Source organism: Copadichromis virginalis, linkage group LG1 (genome assembly GCF_057382275.1).
Source record: "Copadichromis virginalis isolate Kocher_CV1m ecotype Utaka linkage group LG1, C_Virginalis_male_GT1.1, whole genome shotgun sequence".
Lineage (NCBI taxonomy): Eukaryota > Metazoa > Chordata > Actinopteri > Cichliformes > Cichlidae > Copadichromis > Copadichromis virginalis.
Genome location: NC_140618.1, coordinates 4,082,714 through 4,097,797, shown reverse-complemented (window position 1 = coordinate 4,097,797; position 15,084 = coordinate 4,082,714). Strand labels below are relative to the sequence as shown.

At 42.5% G+C, this 15,084-nt stretch overlaps 1 protein-coding gene across 3 annotated transcripts in view; it reads right to left on the bottom strand.

Annotated features, from left to right (window-relative positions):
- The window catches only part of vps13c (vacuolar protein sorting 13 homolog C), a 54,063-nt gene extending 42,953 nt beyond the window's left edge, over nt 1-11,110 (bottom strand). For 2 of the 3 annotated variants that reach the window (XM_085430943.1, XM_085431098.1), the window contains exons 1-22: nt 10,891-11,110; nt 9,492-9,535; nt 9,055-9,097; nt 8,455-8,550; nt 7,018-7,119; nt 6,446-6,508; nt 5,898-5,972; nt 4,417-4,526; nt 4,282-4,341; nt 4,140-4,199; nt 3,895-3,975; nt 3,456-3,513; nt 3,188-3,315; nt 3,006-3,112; nt 2,740-2,914; nt 2,310-2,372; nt 2,084-2,222; nt 1,905-2,005; nt 1,391-1,533; nt 1,068-1,260; nt 745-859; nt 161-297 (exon numbers count right to left, since the gene is read on the bottom strand). In XM_085430943.1, coding sequence (XP_085287069.1) covers nt 161-297; nt 745-859; nt 1,068-1,260; nt 1,391-1,533; nt 1,905-2,005; nt 2,084-2,222; nt 2,310-2,372; nt 2,740-2,914; nt 3,006-3,112; nt 3,188-3,315; nt 3,456-3,513; nt 3,895-3,975; nt 4,140-4,199; nt 4,282-4,341; nt 4,417-4,526; nt 5,898-5,972; nt 6,446-6,508; nt 7,018-7,119; nt 8,455-8,550; nt 9,055-9,097; nt 9,492-9,535; nt 10,891-10,990 — 2,193 coding nt within the window. In that variant the 5' untranslated portion in view covers nt 10,991-11,110. The remainder of the gene's footprint in view (nt 1-160; nt 298-744; nt 860-1,067; nt 1,261-1,390; nt 1,534-1,904; nt 2,006-2,083; nt 2,223-2,309; nt 2,373-2,739; nt 2,915-3,005; nt 3,113-3,187; nt 3,316-3,455; nt 3,514-3,894; nt 3,976-4,139; nt 4,200-4,281; nt 4,342-4,416; nt 4,527-5,897; nt 5,973-6,445; nt 6,509-7,017; nt 7,120-8,454; nt 8,551-9,054; nt 9,098-9,491; nt 9,536-10,890) is intronic. The other variant, XM_085431019.1, reaches the window with a different exon arrangement.
- Between the last annotated feature and the right edge of the window lie 3,974 nt (nt 11,111-15,084).

Sequence of the window (15,084 nt, the reverse complement as noted above, 5' to 3'; positions counted from 1 at the left end):
ACGGAAATTTTTACGAGACACAGCTGACTTTCTTAAGGTCAGTATGTGTATTTATTATTTTTATAGTTAGAGAATATTAAAGAAACTGGTTATCATCATGAAAATATTATAAAAAAGGTATTTTCATCTTAAAAGCAGGGGTAAAACTAAAAGGACTGACCTGAAAGCAGCCAAAGTCCACGATAATGAGGTCCGCCGTGCTGCTGTAGAAGCCCGACTTTGGCAACAGCAGATAGGACGGTTTCAACTCGATCCTCAGGTCCAGGACCTTTCTAGTCTCAATCATGTGAGACAAACCTGCAGAGACATGAATCCCTTAAAGTCCTAAGACCCGAACTCTTCCACGGCATGCATTTTTAATTTCTCTTTGATATTTGGGCTGATTGGGACCCGATGAATGTAAAAACAAAGAATTACTAGGTTGGGTTTTTTTCCTGATTTATGTTTCTAAGAAAAATAAGAGCCACATATGAGGATATTCGTTTAGAATTTCGATAGAACAGTAGCAGCATAACATCCTCGTAAGTGGATATCAGGCCCTTGTAGAGCAAAATTGAGTATTTTGGTCTAAATAACCCAAAATGTGATGTTCACATATGTGGACGCCAGGTCCTAGGAGGTTAAAGTCCTGGTATGGACCCAACAGTCCTGATCATCATAGGACTACATAACCTGTTCAGCCGTGAGGACAATGGACCCCTGCTCCACCGTAACTGCTGGTTTGAACAGAAAATAGTTACTGACCTGTGGCAGTTTTCTCTTTGATCTCCTCCAGTTTGGAGAGTGTGGCCGTGGTCAGGACCTCCAGATCCACACCTTTCTCTGTCTTAAAGAAGTCGACGATACTGTTGACTGTCAGCTGAAGGATGAAAACACAGAGAGAGACAGGAATCATAAGAAACAACCATCTTTGACTTCCCAGAGACACTTAAATGGGTTAAAGAAGAAGAAGAAGACACAGACACCAGTAAGACTAACAGAAACTAAATGAACGCAACATACGAAAGACAAGCAGCTTTCATTTACTGTGAAAGGTGGTTTAAGGCAAACGTGATCAGAACGATTACCGCATCATAGATGATCTCCACAGGCTGAGACTCGACTCTGAGCAGCTGGTCACCAGTGCTTTCCTCGGGGTTCAACTCGAACAAAACGCTGAGCAGAGACGAGGACGAGTCGCCCATTGAGGCGATGAGTGAGGGCGTCGCCCCCTGCTGCTGCAAACCAGTAACATACCAGTGCTGCAAGGTCGTCTCCACCCTGCAGCAGAGCAGGGTCAATACAAATACCAGTCAGACTGACATGGATATGTGGACCTTCCACCAAAAGTAGCACTAGAATATTTCAGCAGGTTGATTTATTTCATGTGTGTAAAATAAAAACCCCTGACCTGATGGCCTGAGCTCCGGGCCTCTGAGAGATTTTCGTCTTGAGGTCGATCATCTGGACCTTGAGGATCTCTGGTACATTGGGTTCCTCTCTGACCGTGACCGAAGTCCTCAGTAGCTGGAAATTGACGATCACAGCTACATACTGAAACAGACAAGTTCACGCCAGCTCAGTGTTACCAAAAAGTCCAGGTCCTGCTTCAAGTAGAGTCGGGTATTTTCAAATCTGCGCTTCATTTGACATTTGTGGGCGTGTAAATGATGAAAAACAAAATGTCTATAATTAGTCAGCCGCTGAGTGAGGACGCTGCAGCATGATTGTAGAAGCATGAAATGCTTCTTTGCATAGACACCTCACACGGTTAATCCGAGTGTCAGATTTTTACAACCGGATAATTAAAACTGAGTGTTTACTTGGATATAGTTTGCTCTGATGAGGGTGCTAAAGGCAACAATGGGAAACTTGAACTTATCATCTACAAAGCCCACGAGCATGCAGATAGCAGGTGTGTTTACCTTTCTGGGTAAAGCCAGATTGTGAGAGCTGCCACTGTACCCGATGGCTGTGTACAGCTTTTCCTTCTCCTCTGCGGTCATGATTTGGTCGAGTCCTGAACCTGAACAACGGCAGACACGCTTTCAGCCGCCAGTTTGGACAGAGCGAGGTTTTTAAGGGGAATCTGAATATCACTTACTCTCCGGCTCTTTGCTCTCCTCTGGCGCCTGCTCCTCCTTTTTAGCCTTCCTCCCAAATAAGCTGCTGAAGAAACCTCCTCCCTGCTTTTGTCCTGCCGCCGCCTTCTTTGCTGCCACCTTCTGTCCTGATCTGATCACCTGCAGGGGGGGGGGGGGGGAAGACGAGCATATGGCGTATAGCTAGCCTGAACTCTCCTCTGGTCTAATTTCAGTCACTGTGTTTACCTCCATGTGCGCCTGTTGTCGGCCCAGAGTGATGTTGAAAACATCCAGAACTTTCTCGAGATCCTGGAGGAGCAAACAGCAGGGAAACAGCAGCAGCAAAGTTCAGCTTCTTTATGAGCTCTTATTGGCAGCCAAAATCCTCATAATTAGGATTCATTAGTTACATTCAGTAACTAAGGCAAAAAAGCAGAAATCAAACACATGACTGGAATTTTCGTTCATTTTAAAGTGATCTTAAGTTACTTCATCTTCGTCATCTTCAGCAGAGTGGTGGAAGATTACAGAGTGCTTTGTGTAATTGGTGGAGATAAAATTCCCACTTGATACTGTTAGCTCTGACTCACCACCACAGCTACATGTGAGCGACTGTGGTTTCTGTTGGGTGTGCGCTCTGTTTAAGCTTGGCGCTGCTGTACAGAGACACCTTTACCTGGACTTGTTGCTCAGTTTCCTGGCTCACTTTGCCCTGGCTCAGCAGTTTGGTCTTGTAGGCGTTCTTGTAAGCCTTCAGGTTCTCCCGATGACGTTTAATGTTAGACCAGGACCACGTGTGTGAAAGAGGGTGGATGTGGACCTCTGTCACGCTGTTGACGCCGTACTTCCACCTGAGAGAGGCAGAGGAAGCAAATATTTGTGAGTTTCTGAGTCGATTTTGTTCCCTGATCATCTCCGAATTGTAAACTTTACAAAACAGACCAGAGTTTGACGTTTCCTTTCACTGGGACGTCCGGCCTGAACTTCCTGTAGGGGGCGTTCTTCACCATGCAGTCGATGGACTCCAGCAGCTCCACCATGGTGAGGTACTGTACAGGAATCCGAGGGGAATGTTTAGAGAACAGTCTCACCTGTCTTTGCCTCCCATCTTGGTCTCATATTACCTGTGGTTTGGTCATCTCGATGGCAATGCTCTGGACCTCCAGCTGAAGATCTGCCTTCGGACTCTTCAGCTCCAGCTCAGCGCTCGGGTTGATGCATATTTTAGCCGAAGCGAAGATTGGTTTGAAAACTTCAGGGAGAAAAATATTTATGGGTGAAATTTGTGTGGATTTCACTGAGTGTAAGACGGTAAATACAGAAATGCAACAGAACAGGGAGGCTGAACTATGTGAATGCTGTTCCTCCTTTTAAAAGAAGTGTTGAACTCACTGTACTGATAGTGAGGAAGCTCCTGGTCCTTAGTGCAAATCCCAGATTTTAGCTGGCCCTGCACGAGAGGAGGAGACAGACGATGAGCGTGAATGTTTCCTCTGACAACAGAATTAGGGTCACTCGGCTGACAGGTACGTACATTTGTGGCTCTCATCTTGCAAACTGTTGAAATTAATGCAACTTACAGTGTCTCCCTTTATGGTTGGTTACAGCCAACATAGGGATCACTGGATGACTCCATGAAATGATGACGATTACCTCATTATTTGCTCAAATTAAATTAAAGGTTTAGGACTAAGCAACAGCTTTATAGCTGTAGTTAACATTTACATGCCTTTTCACTTATCATTAGTTTTATTTTTACTTTTTATTCTTGTTATATTTTTATTGTTAATTAAGAATCAGCTCAAATCAGGTGACTCTGTTCCCAACTCACCACGATGTCCTCCCACGATCCTTTGTAAAAGATCGGACTGTTGACGTTCCAGTAGGCGCAGAGAGACTTCAGACTCCCAAGCTGCGGTAAACATGTAAACAGCAAAATCATGGATCGATCCACATCACATGACCGATGAGCTATTCTGCATCCTTCACACAGGTGACGTGCAATTTAAGCTTTAAGCTTACAAACACCAGATAACAAGGAACACAGAATTAGAGGGCAAGCAGAGCATCTGTCACCTTATAGATGATCTTTGCTGCCTCGTTCAGGATGCACTCTTTCCAGGTCGCATCAGTGGTCTAAAAAAAACCCAAAGAAAACACAGCGATGTACCAACAGCAACTGCACAGGTAGTTGGAAGTGTGTATGCGTATATGTTACCTTAAGGCTGAGCTCTGACAGCGTCACTCCCATAGACAGGGGGCGCTGTGGATCCGACAGCTAAAACAAAACAGAGCAGACATGAGCTGACTCACCTTAACGAGTATCCGGATTTGAACCTGGATCAGTACTTACATCATCTTCGTAGCGCAAGTGGATGCTGCTGATGTTCACCTGCAGGTTTTTAATCACCTGAGTGGCCATTTTCTCCGCAAACGTGTCCTTCTTTTCTTCCTTGGGTTTGTCTGAAACAATAAACAGTATAAAGCAAGTCTTACTTACTTGGATTCATACCATTTTTACTTCACGATGGATACAGATGGTTTGTTTCTGTTCATTCATAAAAAGATTCTGAGCTTTAAAAGGCAGGTCCAAGAAACCAATATGTAACAGAGATCCTGAAATATCAAATCAGCTTGAACTGATGCTACCTGTCTTGTGATTTCACACTGACCTCTTCACAGATCAGATTTTCACTACCATATAGAAATGGCCAAAATAATAAACAGCAAAACTGCAATCTTTCTAGAATATTTATAAGTGGTATCAGTCAAAACTATTGTTTCAGTTCGTTTAGTGTAATATTTTGAGGACCAACAGGCTTTGTGTTGATCATAGTGACCAGGTGGGTGGAGGCTGGTGGTACCACCTGGCATATTAAATAACACTGAACACCTTTACCAGAATTTAAATGTGAAAACACACTGCATAACCATCGAAATATCCAAATGGACTAGACTGCAAAGAGACCCTGTCACACAGGCCTAGCGAGCTGTTGGTGACCTCATGGAGCCACTACAAAGATGAGGTTTTTCACTCACTATGTGGCTAGCATTACACATTTTCTCCTAGCAACCAGTGGTTTCCGGGTGGGTCTCTAGGCATGTGTGATTGGGGCCTTACAGGAAAAATGTCTAAACAAAAATAAATAATTTCACTGAACTACTATGAAGAACTGTTTGCAGTACTGAGTTCATTCAGCTTAAAAACAGGACTGTAGTGACTCAGACACACCTGTGAGGTAAGGTAGAGGAGACAGCAGTGCAGTTTAACAGAGCAGCTAGCAAAAGCTCAAAGATCAGAGAGAAAGAAGGAGCAGAGAAGTCACAGGAAGAGTCAAGTATTCACAAATTAGGAATTAGGTCCTCCACAGTGCGCTCTATTCATGTCCAGCTCATCACTTAACAACCTAACAGCCTAAAAAGGGATGCTGCACGGCAGTCTGCCTAACTCCTGTCAGAAGAGAGACTCCCAGTGTGTAAGAGAAGTGGCTTCAAAAACCTTATTTAAACGGGAAGGTAATTCTGTATTGGCACTGTATTATTTAAGATCTTATATGTATATTATTAACCTGACATGAACACTGGTGTCTCTCGTAAGCCCGATACGCTACATGAACCACTTTATAAAAATGCTCCCGGGTCCTTGAATGATAAAAGTCTGCTTCATTAATGGTATAAGTCAAAGGATAATCACTCTCTGTTACAACTTATGAGACCATCTTTCCAGAACAACAGAATCTCCCAGCTGAGTAACATCGTTCTGAATGGTTGATCCAAACAAAAGGACCACGCGCCTGTTTTAAAGCACAAACTCAGTGAAAATGTGAAACTCACCTTCTTTGTGGTCATGTCGTTTCAGCTTCTTCAAGGCTTTTTTGTGCTTTTTGTGTTTTTTACGTCCTTTTGGGACTTTGGCAGCGTTAAAGGAAGAGACGGCAGTTAGTGTGAGAAAAGCCCGAAAGCACACAGACTGCAGGAAGCAGCAGCAGAAGACTCACACATTCAACACTAAAACCAAACTGCTGAACATGTGCGAGCCCGAGAGCACAGATGGGGGGCAGAGATACAAACTAGCACCTCTTACATTTCTTGACATAATCAGAGTGAGCTCTGAGATAATGTGTGTTTATTAACTAAAGGCAAACGGCTAATTAATGGAGCAATATGGCCAAAAAAAACAAACAAAGAATGATTCAAATTCAAATCCCTGAACATCTGAAGCTTTTTTTTTTTAACTGGACTTTTATTGGACTGAAGAGCTGTGAAATGCAGCCTTACCTTCTGATGCCAGCATGCACCTACACACGTGTGTGACGCCGACCTGTGTGTCTGTGTGCGTTAACCTTTATGTTTCATTGTGTGTGCCGCACTGTGCGCTTTACCCTTGACTGGCTCCTTGTAAACCACGCTCTCCAGACTGAACAGCAGATCTCCGGTTTGAGATGCTGACAGCCAACGCAGCATGAACGGGACAAACAGGATGTTAATACATTCATCCATTCACCTGTGCAGGACATGATTCACACACTGCGGCGGTCTGGTTTGGACACTTCTGACCTGAAACCTCACAGTGGAAACCTAATGGTGAAGCTCTGACACTTAACAGACACATCTGGGTAGAATCTGCACATACGGGATGAGAATTATTTGGTAGCTTAAGCTGTTTAGTTTGCAAACCTGCAAAAAAAAAAAATCTGAGTTCAGTGCTGCAAAATGTTTTTTTAAAAATACCCTGAAAAAATATCTAGGACTAAACTGAGACTCTGGTTTCTTCGCAGAAACACCAAGTGGAGGAACTAAAACTGTGCCTGTTTGTGTGGTGGGAAAAATGTGAACTGGAGGAAGCGAAAGTTAAAACCACAGGAAAATTTAGCAGAGCAAAGATGGCAAATGAAGCAGGAAACAGAAAAATCCACAGGTATCCACAGGTGTCACTGAGGTCAGACTGACTCACCCCTGCGTGCGGCCATCTGCAGCGCATCCTCGATGCGTTGCAGTTCCCTCTGCTTGGCCTCCTGCTGGTAACGCTCCTCCTTCGCTGCATCATACTTTAATGCTGAGAAAAACAACCAAAACAAAGCCAGAGTTAGTTTTAACCTCCACCAGCGTCGACCTGGTGCCTGCTCTGAACTGTCTCCTCCTACTGGATAAAGAGCCAGTTTGTCCGTGCCGTCCCTCACGGGACCTCTCCGTGTAGTTGGAGCTCCCTGTGGAGTTTCACCACAAACAAACTAAAGTTCAGTTTACATTCAGCATGTCAGGAGTTACTGTGTATCTTACAAATGTGTTCAAGGTGTTGTCATCTTTATAAAGCATTTACTGGCATGCTGCTGTGTATCTCGCTTTGTTGCGCAAACATTGTCTTTGCATATCATCTCTGGTTCTGTTTTTCTTGCGCACAGAGATACAGACTGACAGCAAAACTGCTCCTTTGGGTTACTTGAAGTCAAAACAGGATCACATGAAAAAACTGTTACAATCAGTCTTTAAGTAAGAGCCGCTTATAGAAAAGAAACAAAACATATTACACTTGTAATATGACTTCTTTCTCTCACCCCAACCAGTTGCAGCAGATGGCCCCGCCCCTCCCTGAGCCTGGTTAAAAGGGAGTTTTTCTTCCTACTGGACACAAACCTTTTCCAGATTCCCATATATCCCTTTGAAACATCCCAGGATTAGTTTTCAGAAATCCCTACATCAAGATTAAGGAAGAACCCCAGACGGGAAACCAGATACCTCTACACAAAACCACCGAGACGGTTAATCAGAGCTGCACGATAAGTTTACTGGAAATTGCTGTTTTTTGTTTTTACCTGAAAGGTTTTTCTACACACCTTAAATCCAAATTCAACACAAAGCTGTAGCAGTTTCACAGTAAAAGCTCTCCACTAATCTAACAGCATAGAGGCTTTTACTTTGAAGGAATTTAAAAACGGATTACAAGTTAAACCGCTGTTATCATACACTTATTTGTTTTTTGACATCGTGCAGCCCTGACAGGAAGCCCAGAGAACGGATCGGACCTAAACCCGAACCTCCACCTCTGAACTGGTAGCTTACCGTTATACGGACTCGTTTTCAGCTGAGATCCAGCTGGAACACACACATAAAAGCTGAGAAAACACTCCCTTATCAAAAGCAACACACTGTTAGTAAACTAGCCACGCCTCCATGATGCCATCTGTTAGAAAAGCCTGAAAATAAACCCTCTCTCCTGTGTGTGTGTGTGTGTGTGTGTGTATATAGGAGTTATCATAAGCTGTATACAACTGATTACCAGCTCAAAAGAAAATGTATCGTCCACCTTCTGAGTTCAACTTCCTGTTTCTTCTTCTACTTCATGTGACACTTGCCTGGAAAGATGCTTATCTGCAAATTCAGCATAACTTACTGGCTCCAGGGACAACCAGAAGGTAAAGACCCTCCAATGTGGCAACCACAGCATCATTGTAGAGGTTCTTCCAGGGGATTTTCAAAGTCAGCTTCCCTGAAACACAAACACAGATTCTTTCTGATTATCAAAAGGAAAATGTTCAACATCCCAACCCTTACAGAAGTCTTCTAGATGCTGGTGATTGGTCCAGCTTTTGGTGTGTTTGTGTTTCTGCTGGCTATCTGCACTCGTGCACGTAGGGATATCACTTCCAGCTGATCATCATCAGATTAAACAGGAAGGAGCTGAGTAAGCTTAGATTTTTAATTGCTCTCTTAAACCTTCAGCAGCTTGCTAAACAGGTTTGGTAGCATTAACTAAGAATTTACCACCCTACCATTATGTTTACATATGATCACTTGAGGCTACTGCCAAAAAAAAAAAGAAGCATTGCTGTGTCAAAATGCTAACGTCGAGGTTTTGAGGGTGTGTGTGCGTGTGCGGGGGTAGATACATATTTGGTCTATGGGGATGGCTGACTTGTGATGTGAAGCAATAAAGCACACAAAGAGCTTCAAAAAAGATGGCATGAGGTGAATAACAACCATCAGAACTCACCGATCTGTCCGGCCTTCACTTTGAAGGGAACATCAAACTCACTCTGAAACACAAATGCACACACTATTAGCACCATGGCCTGTGGAAAGGGATGACGAGCCAGGTGTCCAGGCTTAAACTCTGCCATTTTGAGTATTCTCACTCAAAACACACTCCAAACTACTAAAGCATCTCAGAGCAAACAGGAAGTGAGAATTTTGCAGCCTACAGATTATGTGGTTAGCCTGTGTTTACAACACATATGATTTAACAAGCTAGCAATCTTCTGTAACCATGAGGAGGCCACAGTTATCACACCATCACAACACCATGTGACAACCAAGCAGAGTACAAAGGCCAAAAACAGACTCCTTTACATTAAAAGCTCAGGCCACTCTATAAAATCATCACACTAAACCACAGGCTGCACGTGTCAGTGTGTGAGGTTTGGGACTTACCAGAGCATTTTCTTTAACTCGCAGGTTCTCAAGGACAACATTTCCTGTAAGAAATCAGAAGAAGAATCAGAGTCAGCATATCTGATTGTGTGTTTACAAAAAGAATCATATGTTTCACACGTATCCCTTTAAATGCTTCATTTGGCAAAATTAAGGTAAAACTTTAAACTCATTCTGATACAAATACTCGGGTGTATCAGCCTGATTTTGCTACAGCAGTTTTATCGATAAACCTGCCCAGGATCCACCTGGATGTGAAATCCTTCAGGTGATTTTCCATAAGCAGCTAAGCCAGTATTTGATTAGTGGAGAGAAGCTTCCTTCTCATGTGTGCCAGCAGCATGTTTACAGATATGAGGAAACATTAGGAAGCAGGAATGTAGCCAGACAGGCGGCAGCACATTGCCCACATGTTACACTTCTGCCATGTTCACATATTACTGACATGTAATGTCCTGGAGTTTTTACTGAAACTGGTTTGAACATGTACACAAAGGCTAACTAACTTGAGGATGTTTGCTTGTTATATTGCACAAGTAACAGACATTAAAAGGTTAATGAGTCCCAGTTAACTTCCTCATGAAAGACTATTCAATTAAATTTCCAGCCGTGGCTTTGCTGTAACATCATTTTAAAATGTTTAAGTGAAAGCATTTAATCAGTCTGTGTAGCAGTGACAAAACTAACCATGCTGATGATAATGGCTTAACCGCAGACGTGCTGCAGTGTGTGTGTGTGTCTGATAAGCTGCAGGTTAACTGAATTAACTGAATGCACCTTCTGTGTGTCACTTTAACTTCAGCGCCACTTCACGCTGACTGATCTGGTATCTGGATGAGGCCCAAACACCAGGACATGTGCAGCGGGCTGAGGGTCCGCTTTCAGTTACTGGACCCGAATGTGGGCTGCAAAGTTCAGTCCCCCTCCAGCGCCTGACCTCGTTGTAATATCCGGTAATTCAATAACAACGAGTCGCTGTGAAAGCTGGACGTGAAAACACTCAAATGTCCGTGTTTATTCTCTCGCTGTGAGTCACTCTTTAGTTCGGCGAACATTTAACAAACTTAAAGCATCCCCAGTCAGCAAAAAATAATATTCAACCACAGCACTCAGTAGCTTCCGCTTCTACTTCGCTGTATATTAAGTGGAGGTGTAGCCCAAACACCAGACGAAGCTTTAACGAAAGTTAAAATTTCACCAGAACACATACTAAATTACAGCTTAAATTGATGCCGATATTATCAATAAACTCTATCGCTTTACAGTATGTGTTCAGACACTTTAATTATACTTGTCAAGTTGTGCAAAAAGACGCAAGCACTAAATTTAGAAATTTTCGAACGGAGTCTGGCTCGGATGCGTGTACAACAGACAGTTCCTAGCTAGCTGCAGAACCCACCTCCCCAGATCCCGATCTTGAGCTGAGACTTGTCGAGATTCTCCACGTAGTCTCCGATGAACCTATTGAGCAGGTCGCTGACCAGAGACTCGAAAACCATGACCGAAAGCTCCGGGATGGACCCAAATACAGGGTCACCGTCAGCTTTCCCCTGATTTCCGGCTCAGCTGATGACAGATATTCAAGTCTGACAGCTTCCGAGCTCGACTGCTCTGCCTGGTCGATTAGCTCCGTCTGTGTGAGAAACCAGTGCGTGTGTGAGAAGGAGAGCATCGATCAATCAGTCAGGTGAGAGTGAGTCAGAGCTGGAGGGGTGTGTGTGATTTCTCCTCGACCTGGTTTGTGAAAGAAAAGATTCTTTGTGTTTCAAGTCTCCGAGGACGCACTGTGTGTAATATCAGCACTCGGGTCCCCAATTACAGTGACTGTAGTAATGCAATGCTCATAAAAACTTTCTTGAACAAGAATAATATTTTTAAAGCAAGACACCCCAACAGTGTGTTAGCAGCACAGAGCCACTGCTGTCATTGTGCACAGCGCTGCACAGTTGATAAGATCGGTGGAGAGAATATAGTGATACGGATCACTGATTTTCTGACAGCGGTGAACCGAAAGTGTCCAAACCACAAACAATAAAATGAAACTTAAGTGCATCTGCAGAATAAACAGTTAACAGGTTCAGGCTCCGGGACTCAGACTGATGTTTAAAAGAAACTATAAATATCCACCTAATTATGTTACAATAAAAACAATAATATTTTTGATTATTTTTTTTAACTGAATGATTTGCAAATATGTATAGATTTATAGCCCCGAAATAACCAACGCTGTGCCTTGATGATAGAGGGAGATGGATACTGTGAGGTCAAAAGTGAATTGAACTAATCAGACAAAACAGAAAACAGCTCGGCCCTCCTGCCTGCGATGCTAAAGTTGATTTGAATGCTTGGTCTGGAAGCTTATTTCTAAAATGCTTTTGGTGCATAGACTGTATATAAAAGTTGGACGTGATCAAGTTAAAGTGAAATCTCGGGCTGAGCATTTTCACGGTTACCCTGTTGGGATTTTGAAATGGGACACCACATGCCCATAAAATATATGTAGCAACTTGTCCATTAGTGGCATAATGTGCTTCACCTTATTACTTTTTAAAACACCATTATTCTAAAGTAAGCATCAGATTACGTTCAGTAAGTGAGCAAAAGTAGCAACTGAGACTATCATTTCATCAAAAAAGTGTTTAGTGAAGTCACAAATCAAGCGTGACTGGATCATATCTTCTTTGCAGTTTGACTTCTTTTTGAAGCCACTCCCTGCTGGCCATTGGAAAGAGTGCAGGCTGAAGCTGAAGCTGTGTCTATCCTTTATATACAGTCTATGATGTGGCTGGATTTAGGCTGCACCACAGCAAGCAATTTGCTCTCCACACATCAGTTTGTTGCTGACATCCATGGCTCTGGTTGCCTAGGTAACCCTTTAGCGTATTTACCACCAGGTCATATATCTATCAAGGTATGCTGCATAGTCTTTTACTGGTAGTCTTTTCAATTGAAGCATTAAAATGTTATCTTTGGAACCGCGCACTTTGAGCTGTCTGCAGTTTTTTCAGCCTTAGTCGCTTAAACTTGCCAGATGTGGTTTATTTTCTACATCTGTTCACAGTTGTGAAGCACTTTATTAACACACGCAAAGCCTTTTTATTCACACAGGCTAAAGTCAGCAGGTGTTGATTTGTCCTGCTCTGTGTTTTCCCCGCATTGTAAACCTGCACATCTCTATTTTCTGTGTTAAGCACATTGAGTGTATATGTAATGAAATGTGCTATAAAAATAAAATCGTCATCATTTGTCAGTGTAATGTTTGTCTGCACCTTAACATGAAACACCTGCTAGATGATACGTGACACACTGGTGGAAAATAGAACCTACGGCAAAAGGAGAACTCTGCAAATACACGGAGGTCCATAAGTTTTTGGACAATTACATAGTTCTTGTCATTTGTCTTGTGAATTTTCTTTTTTTGATATAGTTAGGGTTGGATCCGGCGACCCTGAGACCTTACTTAGTTTTACTGTGTGGAATTAAAGAAATTATTTTACAGCTACAATATATCCTGCAGCATTAATATTGCATTAACAATATAATCTACAGCATTGACATTGCATTAAGATGGTTATTAAACCTGCTGGCTTTACATTAACCTTTTATTACAGGGGCAGCCATAATAATTGTATACGCACATTTTGTGGTTATTAAAGAGTTAAAGCTCAGTCAATTAAGGAAAGGTCATAAACCTCGTTCGGCGCGATGTCCGGGCGATCTATTGTGTAAGTGACTTGGAGCTATAGAAGGTTAAAACTGCATACACGCTTACAAAACATATAGTACATATAATCTAGAAACAGGCCTGAGCAAAGGCCTGAAACTATTCAGCAACCTGTGGCGTTTGAGTCAAAGGAGCTTGCAAAGAAAAGCGTCTGGACTTCTTTAAGTTGCTTGAAGACGTTTCACCTCTCATCCGAGAAGATTCTTCAGTTCGCTTAGTAACAGGTGACAGAAGATGTGTCAAAAAGAAGACAAGTCCCTGGGGACCTTCAGGGCCTGGATTCATCGCCATATTTGGACGAAGATGCTAGGGAGGGGAACTTCGGTGTCTGCATTTATCTCTTAAAATTGATCGTTGTCTGTAAAAAATGCAAATAATGTTCTTAAGATGCAAAAACGCGAGAAGGGGTGTCAAACCCTGACATTATAAAAGCAATTGCTTGTGTATTTTTGGGTGGAGATCTATGCTGATTGTATGCAATATCCATCTCCCTGTGTTCAATAAAATCATTGTTTGACCAGACTCTTCGGGACCAGTGTTGTTTTGTTTTCCTCCTCAATATCTTCGAGTTCGGGACAACTGCAATAGGTGTAGACTGCTACTGAGTGTTTCTTCTTCACTCTATATGGGTTTATACACCTCTCTGCATTTAATCATTGGTTATTATTAATCTCCGGCTCTTTTCCACAGTGTGTTTTTGTCCCGTCTCCTTCCCCTCACCCCCATCCTCCCTGAGTCTGGTTTTGCCAGAGGTTTCTTCCCGTTAAAAGGGAGTTTTTTCCCCACTGTCGCCAAAGTGCTTGCTGATAACAGGTCATCTGATTGTTGGCGTTTTCTCTGTATTATTGAGGCAACTTTGTTGTGATTTGGCACTATGTAAATAAAATTTAACTTGGCCTCTATTTTGCCACAGCAAATTTTAAATAAACCAAGACATGATTGAAGTTCAGTTTTAATTCAAGAATCTATTTCATGAAATGTTTAGTAATTTGTTACACCCCAGCCCAGGGAACCGGCGTGCGACATAAGGAAAATAAAAATAAGGAAAAATGCCCCCACACTCCCTGCTCTCAAGGAGGACGAACCAACAAAAAACAGCTACCACGGATTTCACAACAGCCAGTCAGTTTGAGTCCCAAAAGGTAGCAGGCATCAGGGTGAGCATGGCCAAAACAACAAACAAAAACTCTAGAAATGAAATGCAGCTGGCTTACCTTCACAGAAAACCCCAAACGAAAATCACAGGTGTCTTACCTGCCTCCCTAACCAAAAACAGGAGAAAAGATTGCCAAAGAAAAATGGCTTCTCACCCCTACAGCTACCGAGTTAAAACAGTATCGACAACTATTTACATCTATATACAACAAACTATTTACAACACAGGGGGAGATCACAAACATGACAAACTGAAACACAGGGCTTAAATACATAGAGGGAGCAATCAGGGAATGGACAACAGGAGGGAAACACAGCTGGGGCAAATCAGAACTGACGAGACAAGGAAGCGTCACCTGAACACACTGAGATAAGACAGACCTTCAAAGTAAAACAGGAAACACATAACAGTCACGCCTAAAACAAAACACTGACAACATCGAATCATAACAAATTACAGTCACTTTTATACATGGATACATGTCATTGACCTGTATATATTCAAGATTCAAGAAGTTTATTGTCACATACACCGTAAAACACAAATGTTAAGCTGCAATGAAATTCTTACTTTGCGAGTTCCCTTTAACACAACTAAATAAACAACTAACTAAAAAAAACATAAAAAAAACTCTAAGCATAAAAAATAATAGAATAAAGCGAGTGCTATGGACACTCGCTTTATTACTTGCACCTATTTAGAAGTGCAAGTAG